Here is a 19643-nt window from a genome sequence, read left to right as displayed (position 1 = left end):
CATCTGCAGCTGAGTGGCCACTTCAGACTAAACCAGGGTGCTGAGCCACCGCGCCCTGGCAAGCCTGACCCTCAGAGGACACGTGTACGTGCCTAAGTGCACACAGGCAGCTCTCCTCTGCGGCCACAGCACTCCCCTCCTCCCGGCCTCAGCTCCTGCACCCAAATGCCACACCCGGTGCTCCAAAGTCTCTGCTCTCTGCACAACAGAGCCGTGGGCCAGGACTGGCTGCCTGACCCTGGCCCAAATCAGAGTCACTTGGAAACCATCCCTTCTTGCAGGGAAGAAGTGAGCCAGCCAGCAGCTGTCACACACACTCACGCATAGCCTTCCTCTGACAGTTCCCTGGGCACATGTCCCTCAAGGAATGTAGGCTGCAAAATGTTAGGAGGTAGAAGTATCTGCACGGGCGACTGTACCAATAGTGCGTACGTGCGCACACTGCCGCAGAAGTGTGCACACGTGCAGCGCAGGCTCACAATCAAACTACATGCACACGTATAAAAACTGCAGTCAGCATGTCTCAGTGTGCAGGCAACTCTGGTGGAATATTAATATACAGCATGCCAGACAATTATCTGTTCACAAGTAATTCTTTTACTAGAAAATAGTAGATGTTAAACTAGAAGGTTATTTTTTAAAGCCTCCAATTAATTTCTCTATTTCTGATCATTTGCCTTTGGGGATTTAAAACAAAACAAAAAAGCAGAGCACAATTCAGTCGAAGTGTCTTTGTCCCCAGAGGGTTTTGCCTGTGCAGGCATTTAATCTAGATTGCCAGCCCCCCAGCCTTTGACTGAAGCTTGCAGAAGAAACTTATCCATATTGACTTATATGTTACACAGAACAGACAGAAATAAAAGTCTCAGACAGGCCTTTTTCACCCAACAAAGGCTTATTTTTTTCCATCCTTTGCTTGGGCTCAAGCACTCCTGCCCTGCGTGCCGCCACTTTAAACATGATCAGATCTGTGCTTCATTGCAAATAACAACTGACCAACAATGGGCCCTGCTTCATAGATTTGGGAATGTTTGGCTTAAGCTGCCAATGACTGAAGGCCTTTAACTCCCACCGGCCAGTCACAGTCCGCTTTGTTGTTGTCTGTTGATGTGTCTGTGCTCATTATTCCTTGACATGCAACATCCCCCCTCCAGCCTCCACCCATCCACAGCCGCACAGAAAGCGAGATTCAAATGGGAACAGCTGTAGTGGTTCAATGGGAAGCGATGCCCCTTGTGCAAAGGGGAGGGAGACAGAAAAGGGAGAGGGCCTACTTGAGAAAGGCAACAGCTTTCAGGGAGTCTTGTATAAGAAACCTACTTTTGAATATAGTTCAGTGAAATCGCTGTTGAGACAGGCTGACAATGGAAATCTGCCCAGATTGAAAATGCCAGCCCTAATTCAAAAGACAATACCTAGTTAATAGGTTGTTGCATTTTTAAATTATTTCTTGACTTTGAGCTTTTGAATTAAACAGCTAACTGGGAAATGCTACCATTTTGTATATGTACTCCGGGTATAAATGGGCACAGGTCTACACACAGCTTTAAGTGGAATTTCTTTCTAACAAACACATTCGCGATTTATGACACCTGTAAGAATTACTTCTTTAAGGATCATCGGGCTTTAAAATAGAGTATGTATGAAAGTAACCATTCGTTTAGAATGTTAATCTAACAAGGAAACAAAATTTGTAACACCACACTATAAGGTTAAAAAGAAAATAGTATAATAAAGGAAATACAAAGGCTTTGGCATGGTTTTTACAATCAACAATGGTTAATTTTGATATGTAGTTGTGAACAACTTCAAAACACTTAAGTTTAAAACTCTTGCAAGCACTTTTAATTGATTAGGAATGAATTCTAGATGCACAAAATGATTGGACTGTGAACAGTAATACAACTATATCTAAGAACAATTAACTTTTGCTGGCCAAAGAAGAAACGTATGATTGCATGAAAATGTGTATAAAACATCTATAGAGTATTCTTGTCAAATATAAATGAAATTAACTTTATTATAGAAATCATTCTGAGGATTTCTAGGGAAGACAAATACTTACATTTTGACATAAAACAAATTGGATTATATCGAAGACACACTCTACCTTTTAGCTATCAACTTTTTTCTTCCTTGAATTTATATCTTACCCTTTTTTTGCACATAAACTTCATCTGTTAACAACCTTTGGAAAACCAACAGATATTTCTTACATAAATCTAGTGCATGTTGTTCCAGGTTTAAGTATATGCAAAGGAATGATACAAACGTGGAACATCAGTCCCTAAACTATGAACAGATGGGTAGAAGTATTCGATATATCTTGATAAAACTCAAATTCGTGGCAAAGCTTGTTGATCATGATTTCCTTTTTTTTTTTAAAACAACTTCATGACCAACAGAGATCAAACATCCATCCAGTCTACGTTGTTCTTATTTTCATTATAACATACAAATGCCCATTTACAAATAATACACCAAAATGAATAAAAGTTTGGATACCAAAATGAAGATTTGTTCCAACTGATATCGTGCCTTCTGTATACAAAGGTCCTTGTTTCAAGTCCATTCCCCAGTGGTTCAACACAGGACACAATTGCAGTACTGAAGTGCTTCTAACAGCCATTTTTCTTTCCTTCAAAGGGACGTCCAACTGCTGTGTCCACATGGTCACTGACTGAATTAACACAATATATCCTTTCCTTTTGTTTGTTTGTTTTTTGATTGTTTGTTTGGTTTTTTTTTACTGTAATCTTGGCCAGTATTGAGACATATCAGGTTCACTTCCAGGAACTTGAACTGGAACTGACACACCAGGGGAAATGAGTCCTAGAAGTGGATGAAAGAAATAGCCATGTAGATATTCCCTTCAAGAGACAGGCATGGAGTACGAATGTATAGGTTAAAAAAAAAATCTCTAGTACTTTCTAACATTTAACTGAATCTAAAAAGGAAAAAACTTTTCAAGTCCTATAAACAAAAGTAGCACCTTCAGAAACCAGAAAGCATGTTTACATACATCTACTGAATCCCAAAGCCCCCCATGCTCCCCCCACCAAAAAAACAACTCCATTTGTTTGTATGTTTGGAACTTGAGCAACAAAACCATCCTGGAAAACCAGAGTGGTACTTCTTCAGTTGCAATGAAAGGCATAGAGGAACTAGGAGGGAAGTGAGAAGTCTTCCAATAAACTCAGGGGGCCTTCACTGTTAAACTTTGGCTAATATAATAATTTCTCCTTAGAAAAGTTACATTTTCAGGCCTTGTCTTGTCTTCATATACAGCTTCTGCAATCAAATTCAGGAAAAACAACTTCTTTTTTTGTCAGTATGGCGTCAAGTTACTAACTAGCTTGACTGAATTCCCCTTTTAATCAGTCTTCCCCAAGGAAGCAAGCAACAGAGTTAAATACACCATCACACAAGGCCAGGAGGTTCTTTTTAGGTAAACTTTGAGTGAAGGGAGATCACCTGGCAAAAGAAGCTGCAAAGGCCACCTCTGTGCAGCCTGCGGAGAGCAGCGGCTCACCTGTGGAAGTGGTGCCCGAGGTGCCCATTGGCTGACTGTTCATGTGTGTCTGCATATGTGGGGGGGTGTAGGTGTCATAACTCCGCCCGTTCACCGAAGGGCTGGTGGGCAGCATGCAGGAGTACGCAGAGGTCTGGCTGGGGACTGGGGGCTGGGAGGAGAAAGGCGAACTTGTGGTTACTGAGAGACACTTTGCATAGCCACACCCCCAGCTCCCTCCCCCCAACCCCAGGAACTCTGCCAACAAGTCTGATCCCCGCAAGTAAAGAGCCTGAATTCCACGTGGTAACACTAAGATCGGGCTTCCAACCAGTCCTTCCGTTGTCCACTGCTGGAGTAAAGTTGCCTACACACCAGCGCAGGCTCAGCGGCCATGGCTCATGGGCCCAGCCGCTCCGCGGCATGTGGGATCTTCCTGGACCGGGGCATGAACCCGTGTCCCCTGCATCGGCAGGCAGACTCTCAACCACTGCGCCACCAGGGAAGCCCACACCAAACTTTTTGAAGTACCAAAAATTCAGACCATTCATTGTCCAGCTAGACGGTTGGCACTATCCATAACATTAATAGGATTTTTGTCCATTTTCATCTTGGACCTCTGCTGGCACCTTTAGAGTAACTATAACATGAGGACTTCCATAAGACACACCCCCTCTCTTGCAAATTCATCCATTTGGGAATCCAACGACACCTCCACGCCTCAAACCCTCTATCTCAAGCTGTGAGGCAGAGGACAGTGGCAGGAACTCTCTGTAAAGTTTGGTTTAGGGACCTTGAAAGCCTTTCATGGTTGGACTTATGGATTTAAAGATTCTTGAAGAGGCAGATCAGTGATGATCTCAGGTTAAAGTAGTCAGAAGTGTCAGTAAATACCTAGCCCCATCCGGAGAATTAGCTGTGACTTTCTTATAGACACCAAAACTGAGATTAGGTTTTACCCACAAAATTGTGCTGCTACCGTCGAAGTGTTTAGAATCATGGTATTGACAAGATAAACCTTTATCCTGACTAAATAAATACACAAGGCTGAGACAAAACACCTCATGAGCTCTCATGGGGCTATGCTGGGGCAGCAGGCTTGAGATGAATTAATAGAAGCATATTGTCAGGAACAGGGGAGATGATGGTACTGCTCTGATCTGCAAACTATAGAAATGTTTAACATTCCAAGATCCACATCCTCAGAGAGGGTGATACGTTAGAGAAGGTTCGGAGGAGGACACCCAGCCTTTGTAAAATGGTTGAAGATTTTGGTCAACAGGATAAACTGATGGACAGACAGGCCAGCCCTCACTCCCCTCCAAAATTCAGAGAGTAATTTTCTCTGAATAGTAGAATTGTTGATATTTTAATTTTCTTTATGCTTTACAAATATATATATATATGGTTTGAATTATAAGTTGTATAATTTTTAAAAGTCAGCATTTGAAATAAATTGACCCACACCAGTCTAAGTGGAAACAACTCTAACAGAATAGCAGCATCTATTTAATTGTTTCTAAATGTTTTCTCATATACACATTTTTTTATCTTCAGAGAAACCTAGATGTTGCTACAATTTACAAAACTGAACAAGACTCGGTGGCCTTATTAAAGTCTGAGGATGACTGCTAACATCGGGTTCAAAGAGGCAAGCAGGCCTTCAGGGCCCTGCCAGAATTTCAGCTTGCATTTGCTTCTAATTCCCAAAATGACTTCCTCCAGGCAACTTTGACTTCTAGAAAATCCCAAGGCAGTCATAGCAACCACAACTAATGGGCTGTTAATCCCTTAATTTACATTAGTTGCTCTATGGCCAATAATATCCAGATGCAATAAAAATAGATGTGTGAATAATTCCTCTGAAATTGCTTATCTAGCTGCTCCTGTATCAGTCTAAAGACTGGGAAACACTTATTTTGGTGTGATTTGGGTTAGAAATCCAGCAGAAGATGTTCAGGGGAGAATAAACGATATGTGCAACCCCAAATTTGTTTCCATCAGGGGCTCATGCTGGCCAATCTCACTCTATCTGGCATCTCTAATTGCTGCACAAATAGGACAGGAGTCCTGGGGAAGTCACTGCAGAAGGCCCACCAGAAGACCAATTATTTTTCCCCATCAAGAATCCCTCTAGTTCCAAAGTTCTAGTACACCCCACCTGCCTTAGACAACTTCCATCATAAAGGGTTAACCTAGTACAGGGCCCAGCACACGTAGGGGCTGATAAATATCTGGGACAGAATTGAGAGTAGGAGCAGGTTGTTACACCAAGTGAATAGCATCCGCCTTTCCAGGCAGCTGGGAATGCCACAACCCCATCACATCATTCATAGCAAAGACACACTAAATTTCTAGCAAATGCCTTCTATTCCTTTTTTTATTCTAAGATACAGAAAGAAAACTAGCTCTCCTCTATGTTAAGTATATCACACTATGCAAATATGAATCCCAATTCTGGTCCTTTTTTTCATCCTCACTAGTTTATCAGAAACATCCTAAATAACCACCACAGTGCACATAAAGACTATACACTTATTAATATGAACACATGAATAGAAACCCAGCTGTTATACATACTAACCTCTTACTATCTAATAATTTGCCAATATTATTTTCATTTTCTGGTACAAGTTTCTGGTCCCCAAAACATGCCCCATTCTCACCCAACATTATCAAACCAACATTCCCTATGAGCAAAAATTAACTTGACGGCACATCAGGTTTTTATTTTATTAAAGGCATGAATCAATCAATCCACTAAAAGACTCGATTGACTGTTTTCATCTCAGACTTGACTGATCAAGCCAATCACTATATCGAGAAAGGCTCCCAAGGGTACACATAGGGCCAGTGAGGTCTGCAGGCCCCAACCCATTCCTCACTTCTTCTCCCAGGGACCCATTAAGCAGGTAGCCGCCAGCCTCACTTACTTGCATAGGCAGGTTATTTGCCATGGTGAAGCTGGGCATGGGCGGCAAAGCACCGTATGTGTTTGTGAGGGCTGTGTCTGTTCGGCCCAACATGGAGCCAGATGTGAAGGAGGAAACTGCAGGGAGAAGACACAACAGACAGTCATTGTGAGAGTCAGAGCCAAGGGCAAACAGGTTGAAACACATTTGTTAGTAGTATTAATATTTCAAATTACCAGGCGTGGTGGGTTGTGGGATTGGTTGGTAGACACTGGTGCTGAAACTACTGCTGATTGGAATATGACTAGGTGTGTTGCTGGCCTGTCTTCTCTGATTCCTCAGCTTTTCTTCTCTTCTCCATTTGGCCCTTCGATTAGAAAACCAGACCTGGAAATCAGATGGAACAGGTTAGCCCTGAGCTTGCTCCCAGCTCCACCCCATCCCAGACACGTCCACTGTCCTCCTCCCCCAGCCCCGAGAGGCATCCAGTGTCCTCCTCCCCCAGCCCCAAGAGGCGTCCACTGTCCTCCTCCCCCCAGCCCCGAGAGCCGAGTGGCACAAAGCATTTAGCAAACTGAATCTGTTACTGTTTATACAAACAAATGGTGTTCCTTAGAAGCACCCGTGTCTCTAGAAAAGGCAAATGGTATGAATCACAAAACATGAACACACGGTCCCTGGGTACCTGTATTCTTGCTTCAGGTAGATCTATTTTGGCCGCTAGTCTTTCTCGGGCAAACACATCTGGATAATGGGTTCTCTCAAACTCTGAAAGAGTAAGTTGCATTTTTCTGTGTTGTGCCAGAACTATACAAAATGTGTCAACCAAACCCTGGATCAATCTGGTTTCCACCTCCCGACTTCTATCACCTCCAACCAATTCCCTTTAAAACGCTACGACTATTAGATTGATTGTACTTGGAAGAACTATCCCATCAGAACCAAGTTCTAGTCTCTTTGAAATGACATTCATTCTTCTGTGGCCTGAATTAGCCAAATCATCATTGTTTCTTCATGAGAAGTCAGACTTTTCATCTGTGAATCACTGGTACATGAAAAGAAGAAAGAAAACACACACACACACACTGAAAAGATGCCCAGGAAGAGAAAAAAAAAAAAGGACAGAAAGAAAAAAGAAATCTTTTCAGGCCTCTGTGCAAGGGCCTTGGCTAAATTTAGCTCTTTGTACTGAAGATGTGGCATTTACTTTGATTTACTGCTTCTCTACTTTGAAAAACTCCATCACCTTTCTCCAGGGCCTCAATTTGCTCTTGGGTAAAGGATGTTCTATTTCTTTGCAGCTTCCGCTTCAGCTGAAGTCGCATTTGGGCCTCATCTGAATCTTCTCCATTGGAACTGATGGAGTTGGTATTCTCTCCCCCTCCTTCCTGTTGCTGGCAGCCATCTGGAACAAAAAGAATAGGACAGTAAGAGAAATTTGGAATAACTTGGAGTCTCCAAAAGGGGCGTCATATACAGCCATAAACTCCAAAAGCAGTCTCATCTGAAAGTCTCACCAAAACATTCCCAAGGTAACTGTCAGCCTTCTTTTAATAAAAGACATTAGTGACACATGTTACCTGACCACCATTTTCTTTCTGTTTTTATCAAGATGAGACTGCACAATTTAGATACTTTGGGAATGGCATTTCTTTGAATGACAAAACAAGTGCTGAAGTTTCCAATTAAAATGATCTTTTATAACTAACCCTGACCCTCCAAATGCCTCGCCCAGTTCCCTTTCCTTAGAGAATTTATTTACCTATGGCTGTGTTGGGAAAATAGAAGAGTGATGTTCAAGATTTCAGCTGATCTATAATCAGTAATTCCTATCTAATCAATTAGATGTTGATAGGTTTGTAGAAAATGCTATTAAGAAACCAAACCAAGCTTGTAATCTTTAAAAAAATATTTATCTAGTTTTTATTTGAATTCTGCACAGTCAATTTCATTTTAAAGGTTGTGAATTTAGAAGTGCTCGCATTGTTCTGCAGTTTTATTCAACTATTGTATGAGTGCGCTTTGCCTTGACACCTATTACGAGCACAGCTGTAATTATATCATCACCAAGAACAGGCTATAATTGCTGAAAATGGAATTTTATATTTAGATAAAAGGACTGTCCATTCTTTGTAATGTGTTGCACCAGAGAAAAGTAAGATTTCTTTTAAATTTTTAACGTGTAATTTTAAAAAAGAAATAGTAGAGAGTTCACTAACTAGCTAAACATGCTATGCTGCAGCTGAATCCTTGGCATATCATTTAAGTGGTACATTTTTAATTAGGGCATTTCCACCACTTTTAATGTAATTTCTATCATTAAACAGGGGAAAGTTTTATTGTTTTCCTTTGCTGCTTGGAGGGCAAGATGTGCACGTAGGCTAGCTGTCTCCTCGTGCGCCTTGCTGGAGAAGCCACGGCCTGGCAAGGGAAGGACTCAGCCTTGGCTGGGCCTCCAGGGCCACTGCCTGCTGGCTGGGTCCTTGGTCCTGGGTCGTGAGGCCCCCAAGGGATACCACAGGGGCAGGCCCCCCCATCCTAGAAACTTGGCCCATGGGGGGAGGGGCCTCTAGGGGCGCCTTGGTGGGAATAGACTTGGCCAGGAATATCATTTATAACCAGGAGACAATAGGCAGTGCCTTCAAAGAGTTCAGGGAATTGTGACAGGATCTAGTGGGATCTTTTCAGGAACTTTGAAATGTTTTAAAACCCCAACTTTCTCCCCCATTTAAACAGGCGGATTCATCAGTACTGGCCACCATATGGGCCCTTGGAGATCTATTGAGATGACCACCAACACTTGAATAGCGAGGGGCTGCTTTTCAGCGCCGCACAATGCCCCGCGAGTAAGGGAAACTATTAAACTCCTGGGGCAGGAGCGTTGGCAAACTTTCGTGGGCAGAATTTTGAGGCCACAATGAGTGCGGACAACAAAAGGATTCTCTTGAGGCGTGCAGCGGGCCACATTGTGTTACAAGAAGCCCAGTCAACAGACTTTTCAGTGAAGTGTGTTAACCCCTCTGCTCTGCTATCATTAATCACTGTCCCAAGAGCAGGCGCCTCCATGCTATTTAGGGCGCTTAGCTGGGGGTTGGAGGGTGGATGGGAGGCCAGGGCAGGGGGTGGGGGTGGGGATGCAGGGCCAGTGGATGAGGTCCGGGGCGCGGTGGCGGGGGAAGTGAGCCGGGGAGGCAGGGAGGATGGAGACCACGGGGGAGGGAGACAGGAGAGGAGGGGGCGGAGGCCTGGTGGAGGGGTTTGGGGGAGTAGGAGAGAGGAGGGGCCTGGAAAGGTGGAGGAGGAAAGAGGGCCCCAAAGAGACAGAGGCCAGAAAGGTATAAGAAGGACAGAAAAGAGTGCTGAGAGGAAAAAGAGACAAGAGGGTCGAAGGAGATGGGGAGAGAAAGAGAAAAAGGGAGATAAGGGAGAGAGAGACTATTAGTAAATGGGCCGTGGCTCTGCTTTGGGTCGTCTTGCGCTACATCAGAAAGCTGGGGGGTCGGGGAGGGCTACTTAGCTGAGGGAGAGCCGCTCACTCACGTGTGCCGGCACCAGTGTCTGTGCTAATTTACTGCCCCGAGTTTCCGGGTGACTTTTCAAAGTGTTTTTCAGGGAATGAAATGAAGAGCCCCTTTTATTTTCGGATTCGGTCAACGAGGAAGACTTTAGAAATAGACTTTTTGGGCCAACTAGAAAGGCCATCAGTTATTGCTTTGCGAAAGCACAAACAAAAACCTGCGATCATCAGAGGTTTAGGGAAGGGAGCGCTGAGAACACAATCCCATCTCGCGGGGGTGGTCACTCACGCCTTCTAGGAGGCCCCACCCCAGTCCTTTTTCTGGCACATTCGATCTCGCCAAACAAAGCTACCCGGGTCTGCCTAAGAAGACCCCCGCAGATAGCATTCTCTGCTCCCGTTTGCTTCGCTGACGTTTTCCTAATTTTAAAACATGGACATTTGAGCACGCTCTCCCTCTCCCTTTCTTTCTTCCTCCCCTCCCCCCCACTCCCCGCACACACACTCTCTCTCCCTCTCTCTCCCTCTTTCTCTCTCTCAGCAACGGAGGCACAGCGCTGACTTGAACTGACACTTAAGAGGAGGAAAGTCAACGAGGATGAGGAGAGCTCGATTTTAAACCTCTTTGAGGGGAAAAAAAAAAAAAAAACAGCCGTGGAATTAGAGGCAGTTCAGGAGAAACCCGTGGCTGCAGGATCCCTCCAAGACCCCGAAGAGCGAGCGTGCCCCATTGAAAGTTTGCTCCTTTAAAAATAGCAACTGTTCGCAGCCAGGCAGTGCCGGAGAGGTCACTCTTAGACTGGGTGCCCCCCTTTTTTTCTTTAGTGGATTTACCTTCCACTCTTAAAGCTTTTAGCAAAATAGAACTGGAAGTTGGATCTCGAATTCCCCACATGATAAACCTAAGTGGCAGACAATTAAGATATCTTCTTTAAAAGGCGCCCCCTCCGAGCGCAAAGAAGGGGCCTTCAATGGGCGCCGTCCACCTTCCAGCCTAATCCTCGAGAAGGCGAGTGAAAGCGCCTCCCATTATCCCAGCCCCAGGACCATCTGACGCTCGGGATAGGATTTGTTTCCTGGAAGAAGGAGAGGAGAGAAAGAAAAAAAAAAAAAAAGACGCTGGGAAATAAAATCATTCCTTAGTTTCTTAGTGTCTTAATCAGTGATGCGGAAAACAAGCAAGAAAAGATAGCAACCCGGTTGCGGCACCTTTTCAGCTCTGGAGCGCGGATCAAAACATTGTAGCATCTGTTGAAAAAGAGAGTGACTAAATCCTATAGAGGGCCTGGGTATTACGGGGCTGGTGGGGGGGGCGGGCGGGAGGAGATAAGAAAAAGTGTCTCTGTGATCCCTAAAACCACCAAAGCGCTGGAGAATCGGGGCTGGATAGAGTTGTCTCTTGTTGTTGTCAGCCCAAGTCGGCACAATTTTATTCACCGCCGCATGGCGTTGATCAGATGGAAGCCAGATTTGTCTCCCTCTGAGACCTAACCTCGCCTTATGCTTTCGGAGTAATGGGCTCTTTAAAACCGCAAACCGGCTTCCTGGGCCGGCAAAGGGGGCGAGGGAGGGAGGGGGGCCTTCTTAGCGCCAAGAGAACCGAGGATTCCCGGCACGTCAGCCGCGGCCGCCGGCGTGGTCCCCACGCCCGGGACTCTGCGCTCGCCTGGCGCGACCGTCCTCCCCACTGGGTGGGGACCAGGCACTGGCGTGGGTTTTCTGTGGAGTAAAGGGGGAACTGGCAGTCGGTGAGCCAGAAGGCTCTGGCAACTCGGCGCCTGAAAGTTCAAAGCTCCTGAACTAGCGCCACCTCCCGCCCCAACAGTCACCACCAGGTCCTTGCGGTTAGGCTCTCGCTTCCCGCCCTCACGCTCCCCGCGACGAAAGGCCTCCCCAGTCGGGCGCCGCCTCTGGTGGCAGCAGAGGGGCGGGCGAAGCTGCTGTCCTCGGCTTCGGTCCGGTCCGGGCTCCGGGGAGGAGGAGGGGGTGTCCTTGTTCCAGGCCCCGAACAAACGTGAGCCCTCGCACCCAGGGCTCAGCACCTCCCAGGCCCGGCCACTGTGTCCCACGCCCTCCCCGAGACCTCTCGCACCCGCCGGCCAGACTCGGCGGGGTGGGGTCACCGGGACCGCAGATTGCGGGGGACCGGGGCAGGCAACTGGAGCGCGTCGCTGGGTGTGCGCACGTGGGAAGCCTACAGTTTCAAGGGTCAGGTGAGGGTATGGTGGTCACTCCCTCGTCCTCACCAGAAGCCGGAGGGGGCCGGGGCCTGCGGTCAGGGCGGAGGCAGCGCCTCCTCGGGTGCAGCCTCGCACCCCGGGAGGCCACGGTTCGGCCCGATCCGGCCAGGGAGCGGGCGGGCGGGTCGCCCAGGAGAGCCGGGGCCCTGCGCGTCGGGAGGCCTCGGCCGGCCGAGCGGCCGCGCTGGGAAACACCGAGCCAGCGCTTTGCTCCCTATCTTCCCAGTGTCCGTCCTATATTGTTTTCTGCTCTTAAAACTGACATGTCTAATTGGCAATTGGTGCCGAATCGTGTCCAGAGGTCTCTTGTGGAACATTTCTACAGCTGTCTCCTTCAACTAGACGCTTATTCATGTCGCCTTAATGAGAAACAAAACGTTCTCTAATGAGCAATTACAGAGCGACAGGATTGTTCCCATAACAAATTCTTGCGAGTGACAGAAGCATCCTTTGTACCAGATATTTCGCATACTGTTACCGATTTTCCCTTCTCTAGCCCGGCTCGGTGGAGGCGCGGGGCACCCAGAGCGGGTCCGAGAGCGCACGGATGCAAGGGCAGCCCAGTCAGCTTCCCCTCGCCGCCTCCCAGGCCGGGAGCCCCCAGGCTTCGTCGTGCTCCGGGGAGTGAAACGCCACGTCCCATTATCCCGCATATTATCTCCTTGTCACGAGGACAACAAATACCGATTAATCTTCGGAGTAAACTGTTTCCTATTCTTGACCAAGCTACCTCCGGTGTGCGTAGGGGAGGGGGAGAGCCAACAGACCAGACCCCACCCCCATCTCCTCCTCTTCTTCCATGGCTTCTCACAGATCCAAGGACGGTCCAGATCCTATCTTTCCTCCCAGCCCCAGAGTCGCTCCCGGCACACCAAAGTCCGGTTCACAGTATCCTCACCCCACCCTTCTACGCAGTCGCCACCCACAAAGAGTGAGAACTGGGGGCCCAAGGGGTGGAAGGGGTCAGAGCAGAGAGGGTAGGGTTGTTTAGTTGGGAAAGCCACCACTTCCAATGCCCCATCCTCAACTTGGCCCTGCATCTCACTGCTCACCCTCTCACACACACCCTACTCCTAGTCACATAATTTGTCAATTACGGCAAGAAGCAAAACGATACAATTATGTTTATCTTTCAGTCTGTCAGTGTGTTAACTTGTCACACTTCTACAGCAAGGGGGCTCTCCGTGCATTTTAATGGCACATTTGAATAGGGCACCACGCAGCTAGCTCATACACACACGCACATACTCCTGCCCATAACACACACTCGAGCGCACATGCACACACACACACACCAGCCACATTCATACTACCTAACATACACAACCCTCGAATTCCCAGGCCAACCAGGTAGTTCAACAAAACACCACCTAGATACAGCGCAAGTCGATATGTCCCAAGCCTTTGAAGAGTTTCTCCACTATGTTCTCTAAGCACAGAAGCCCGGAGAGGGAAAAAGTTGGAGAAGAGGATGGGCAAGGGGCTGCATATTTGGAGAATTTGAGGATGGGTGTTTGGGTTTTTTACCTTGAGTAGGTTGCCCTGGCACCGATGTCCCCGGATACCAACCCGGGCGGGTGCCCCAGCTTCCGGTCTGCCCGTTCAACATCCTTAGTTTATCATACATGCCGTCTGCACCCATCTGTTGCTTTTCGCTAGCCAGGTTGCGAAGAACTCTGTTTATTGATGACACCTGCAAATCAAATCAAGATCAAACCAAATGGTAGAGTCTCCTGAAGACACAGTTGCCCTAAGTCCCCATCTCAGCGCTCCCACCGCTTAAAGAATGACCCTTAATACATTAAAAAAAAAAATTCCCAGCCATCCTAGGACAGTGGGTGGATTTGCAGAGACATCGTGGAAAGAATGCCAGCCATCACTTTGGGCATGGAAACTCAGTTGTGTAGAGAGTTGGAAGACTAGGCAGGGGTCCTTCACTGTTGCGCAGTGTCTCTGGTGACCTAACTCACATGGCTGCTTTTTTGTTGTTAAAGACTTCCCCCCCCAAAATATTGAGACTTGGCCTAGAGCTTTCTTTCACTTTTATTTGTTTTATATTAGGGCAGAAATGGATGTTTGATGCCTGAAAGAAGGTTCAAACAGGTAGATGTGGCGGAAGCTCGAATCTGGTTTTCATTTGCATTTTCCTTCTAGATTCCAGTGCCTTTCTCCAGGTGCCTCCGCTCTCTACTTTGCCACATGCAAGTGAGGTACATAACCCCCCACACTTGACTTCCATTTTCCAGAAGGTCAAAAAAAAGGTCAGGGTGCTCCTCTCAAGACCCCCAGGTATAGAGGAGATAAATGTGGAGCACGGAGGAGAGAAAGAGAGAAAGACACTGGCAGGGAGAAGAGCAGGGGGAGGTCAAGAAAGTGATGGTAAAGAGGGAAGAGTGTGGAGCTTAGGGCAGGGAGAGGGAATGTTCTCAGTGAACTTACACTTGGTATGTTATCGTTGGTACAGACCCCCTCGGACAGTAATCTGTCTCGGATTTCCCAAGCAAAGATGGACGGGCACTCCCGCTTATACTGGGCTATTTTGCTTACAACTTCTGGAGTCGCTACTCTCGGTTTACTACCACCGATTGCCCTGGGTCTGATGGAGCCAGTCTCGTAATACCTGCCCAGAATTTTACTCACACATCCGTTGGACACCTGCATAGGGGAAGTGGACAGAAAACCACATTATTAATAATTTCAAGACAAAAATAAAATTGTTTAAGTATGCATTAAACAATGACAAGCTTACGTTTTGATTGTCCAGCACTTGGACTTTTGCATCTGCATGGGTCTATAACACAAAAATATACCTTCAATGGTATGAGAACTTACTGTAGAGAGCTTTTTTCTTAAAATTACATTTGTAGCCCTAAAAACTACAAATAGGATGATACTTTCAAACAGTTTGAACTAAAAAAAAACTAATTTAAAAGTTTTAAAAACTGTTTTTGTAAATAAATGCTGCTTGAAGATGCATCAAAACGAAGTCAGATTGTTTTGTGCTGACCTTGCTTAAAGCGGTGTTATGTTGTAATGAGTGAAGGGGAAATATAAACTGAATTTTTAGTTATTTTTCCTTTAAAAATATGCCCAATTGAGTAAATGTGAGTTAGGGAGGGAGGTAAATAGCATTCGTCTTTTAAAATCAATATATATTTTTTTCATAAATATGAAGAAATCAAACAAGTATCTCAAACTCTGAGATAAGCATGGGATGAGGGAGAAGGGAATGAGATTATGTGGATTTATATAACTCCTTTTATTACAGTTCATAAACTGTTACCACAATGAATGTTTTTGCCAAATGAAAAAAAGAAAGGTTTTTTTTTTTTAATTCACACCCAATTTTTTTCTTAAGCAGATGAATTGTCTTATGTGACTGACCCAGGTTGGAAGAGATCGGGAAGGATGGTGGAAGGAAAGGGGAAAGCAGAAGGCAGGGGAGTGGGGTGGGGAGTGGGGTGGGGACTGGAGTGGGGGTGAGGGTAGGTCGGTCCATAATTAGCAGCCTTTACAGTAAGAAATGGAGAGAGGGCGTTGAGAGTGGAGGGCCGCGGGGGGCGCGGCGAGTGGGGCGGCGCCGGGAGGATCACCTGCAGAATTCGGGAAATGTCGCACGGCCGGGCCCCGCTGTGAGCTAGCTCTACGATCTTCTGCCGGGTGGAGTCCGGCAGTGGCCGCCCGTTGACAAAGACACCACCGAGCTGATTCACTCCGCTGTGACCTGAGGAAAGGGAGAGGAGAGCAGAGCGGAGAGGAGAGGAAGAAGAGTAAAGAGAAAGAGGAGGGAGGAGGAGGAGGAGGAAGAAGAGAAGGAGGAAGAGGAGAAGAGGGAGAAAGAGATGAAGAAGAAGAAGAAGGAAGAAAGAAAAGACAACCACAATGCATCCTCAGCTCCCTGCCAACCCTGGCCAACCTCAGCGATCAGGTCCCTGCTATCGATCAGAAATGACAACAGGACCTCGCAGCCATTCCTGGCATCGGGCAGCCCAGCCCAAACACAGCCGAGCTCCTGCCCACCAGACTGCAGAAGCACCATGCAGACACACACCTCACTACCGCCTTCCCTCCAGCAGAGCCCCCAGCCCACCGCTGCCCTCCACAAACACCCCAGCCGGTCTCTGAACCCGCAAGGTGCAAATCATCAGCTCAAAAGATATCCTCCCAAAGATCCCCTCTGAGTGTCAAGAAAAACCATGAGTCCTACAGAACCCACACTGAATCTCCAAGGTCTCTGCATTGTTAGAACTGTGATAGCAAATCCTATAGCTCTCCAGTGCTCCCTCAGACACTAGAGTCCAGAAACGTTTGTTGTCACACTCCAAACTCTGGTGAAGGCAACACACAAGCACCGGGATTAAAAAAAAAAAAAAAATAGGAGAAGAAAAGGGGAGGGAGTAGAGAAGAACCAGAACAGCAAATCCGTGGCTAGTGAATCACAACCGGGGTTTCAGCACCTCCACTGAAGGCTTCCTCCAGCCTCAGAGCCCCAGATCGGCTCCAACCACAAAGTAGTCTGGCTGCTGCAGTGGGGCGGAGATCTGGGAGTCTGTTCGCACCGGCCACAGCTCCGCTTTACTTCCGCTGCTCAACTCGGCCCTCCCCACCGCCAAGGACAGATATTAGCAAAAATCAAAAAGTGAAAAGAAAAAGGAAAAGACCACACCACAGTGTCCCCCATCCCTCCTTTATCTGGTTATCTCACAACCTCACCCCATTGTCTCATCATAGGGAATAGGGAGTTAGCACCTCTGTAGCCCCTCCCCAGAAACCACAGGCACACAAATAAAGCCAATTGCCAATTCCCACTTCCTTAAAAATCTCCAACCTGCAGCCCCGACTCTAGAGAGCAGCCCTTCCAGGAGAAGATGTGGCTCCCCGCTCAGCTCTCCTCTCCTCTCTTCTCCTTGGAGCCTCTGATAAATTGACTCCAGAAAGCTGAGCTTCTTAGCAATAAATAAGCTCCAAATATAGAAGAGGGGGGAAAATATGATGAGCCTCTCTGACATTTGTCTTTAAAATAAAACTAGCTGCACGTCAAGTTTGAGCTTAATTTCTGGAAATAGGCGGAAGTCGCTCCGGATCATGCATGGAAGGCTAATTGAAAAGATCAGTCGGGGCGCTTGTGGCAGCCTTGTCACTTTGTGACAGTGCTCCGCTCCGGGAAATTGCATCGTCACGACAAACGGGACCGTGATAAAACGACCCTTTCCGTCCCTATTTGTAGATCACTCAGACGAGATTGAACTGCACTCGTTTCCCCTTCGAGGGGAGCCGCTTTTTCAGGGTAGCCGAAGGCTTGGGGCGGGGGGGGGGCCCTCACTGAGGGGGGTGCTGGAGCCTCAACTCGATGAGAAGTGACAGGCGTTTGGGGTATCTAGGCTCCGGCCGGGCCCAGCGTGAGCAGGGACATCGCGGGGACACCGCTTCTCCAACAGAGCAAGCCCTAGATCGCGCTTCCGTTTTCTCCTAAGTTCCCTTTATTGCCTTCCTTTGCCTCGAAAGAGCTTCTACTGCTCCAGATACGGAGCCTCCCCTTTGGGCAAAGGGAGCCTTCCCGGAAAAAGAAAGGTTGTCCCAGAGAAAGATCGAGAAAGACTTTCTAAACTTCACGCGCTCCCTGAGCAGTTCCCAATCTAGGAATGCCAAGGCGTGTGAGGCCGCCTAAGCCTAGACCTCCCTCCTTCTCCCCGCATTGCAAAAAACAACCTGCCCGCCACCTCCACAGCGACCGCCGGCGGGTGCTCGCCCAGGGCCAGGTCGCCTCTGCCAGCATCGAAATGGCAGCGAGGAAGCGCGGCTGTAAGTTCCCCTTCAGAGGTTAAGCCTCAATCATTGTGTCCCTTCCCTAGGGACGGCTGGCGCTCTCGCCCAGTGGCGATGATTATGCGCCTAGATTCGACCGCGAAGCATCTAATAGGAAAACATATGGTGTCAATTTGGATGCTCTGCGCTTCGCGCACACCCGGGAGCGAGCGGCACAAAGCCCTGCAGGCCGGCCCGCGACCCCGCGCGCCCCTCGGGGCCCGCCAGCCAGGCCGCAGCGGCAAACCCACAGCGCGGGGCGCCGGGGGCCGGCCCTCCCGAGAGCCTGCGGCTGGGGACCCTGTGCTGTAGGGGGAGAACCCAGCAGCCAGGAAGGGTGGACAGAAGCCTAAGCCTCGACAAGGAGGGTTCCTACCAGGCCAAGTCCCAGGGCCCGGCAGGTTTCTGCACAACTAATCCGCCTTAAAGCTCGCCACCTTTGCGCCCTCTCCTGCGCTTTACGCCCACCAGCCGCGGAAGTACCAGGGGATGACTAGAGGTTCCAGGACAGATGGATCAGGCGCTAGGGACCCTCCTCAGTCTGCAGTTCGGCAAGGGAAGGTTTCTAGAAGCCTTAGGCCTTCGGGCACTCCATACAGCTGAGCCCTTAAACCGCGTCCAGACTCCGCACCTCAACCCTGGCCTAGTTTCGCTGGGCCTCCACGCTCCCAGGCCCTGTCTCCAGATTCGTCCTGCCACACACCAGCACTCACGGACCGAGCAGGAAAGTGGGCTGGGGGCCCAAAGGGCCTAGGCAGAGGGAGGATGGGAAGTGCAAGAGCCTGGGAATCAAAGGCACAGCGGGCCGGAATGACCAGGACACAGACGGCAGCTCACGGGGCAGGGCTTCTCCAACTCCTGGGCCCATCCCCACTCTCTTCCCAGACCCAGTAAACCTGCTCTCGCCGGCGCCCTGTAACAGTCCCATGGGGCCAGTGTACCACCTCCACCCCACCGCAGGCCTGGGTGCCCCGCTCCGCTGGCCTTCCAGGGCCCTAGCCAGGGTGGGGAGGGGAGGAGCTGCCCTTAGAGTGACTGGGGGAGGGGAGCCCCCCACCCCGCCCGGACGGCGGAGACATTCAGTCTTCGCTAAACCCAAGGGGCCTCCTTCTCGCGCTGCGACTGGAAGCCTCCGCCCCGCCCTGCTCGGCCCAGCCCCCCTCTCTGGGGTCAGAGCCCGGGCAGGGGCGGGGAGGGGGTGTGAGTTACAGGATTTGGGGGGGATGGGGTTTCTCTACCGCAGCTTCGCAAACTCTTGCGGGCTGTTCTGAGGGGCCCAGCCCCTGTTCTTCCAGGAGGGAGAACAGAGCAAACGCCCTCCCCTCTAGGGTTGCCGGGCTAGGAGAGGGGCGCAGCTGCCTCGGGTCCCTCGGCCTCTCGCCCGCGGTCTGGCCAGCGCGGACTCCGTGAGGCTCCATGCCCTCCCCCGACCCGCGCGGCGCCTCCCCAGCCCCAAGTCCAAGAAGACCAGAGGCACTTACTGTTCTGCATGCTGGCGCAGGCTGGGGGCCGCGGTATCCCACGGGGCTCGAATATGGGGCTCTGTTAGCAAGAATATAGGCATTAATCCTGGGCCAGCACCAGGTAGGCCTACCTCCCTACAGAGGACGTCCTGGAGTCAGGACAGGAGAAAGCCCCCTCTTTAAGGAAATGATCCA

General features: G+C 48.7%; 1 protein-coding gene across 5 annotated transcripts; it reads right to left on the bottom strand.

Moving 5' to 3' along the window:
- Positions 1–2491: 2491 nt before the first annotated feature.
- On the bottom strand, positions 2492–19524 carry PAX6 (paired box 6; the record flags this gene model as incomplete). Of its 5 annotated transcripts, none has more annotated exons than XM_082627290.1 (11): positions 2492–2832; positions 3533–3683; positions 6445–6560; positions 6660–6810; positions 7109–7191; positions 7670–7828; positions 13708–13873; positions 14620–14835; positions 14930–14971; positions 15774–15904; positions 19467–19524. In XM_082627290.1, the coding sequence occupies 11 exons, from the start codon at positions 19474–19476 to the stop codon at positions 2747–2749; spliced, it is 1311 nt and encodes a 436-aa protein (XP_082483416.1). In that variant the 3' UTR covers positions 2492–2746. The 5 variants fall into 5 exon arrangements, with proteins under 5 accessions (XP_082483416.1, XP_082483418.1, XP_082483420.1 ...); XM_082627292.1 differs by having other exon boundaries at positions 14821–14835; XM_082627294.1 differs by lacking the exon at positions 19467–19524 and adding an exon at positions 17009–17189.
- Positions 19525–19643: the final 119 nt, after the last annotated feature.

The sequence above is a fragment of the Mesoplodon mirus genome (genome assembly GCF_964341445.2).
Source record: "Mesoplodon mirus genome assembly, chromosome: 7".
In the NCBI taxonomy this organism is placed as follows: domain Eukaryota; kingdom Metazoa; phylum Chordata; class Mammalia; order Artiodactyla; family Ziphiidae; genus Mesoplodon; species Mesoplodon mirus.
Note: the sequence above shows the minus strand (reverse complement) of the source record. Positions and strands in the feature narration are given on the sequence as shown.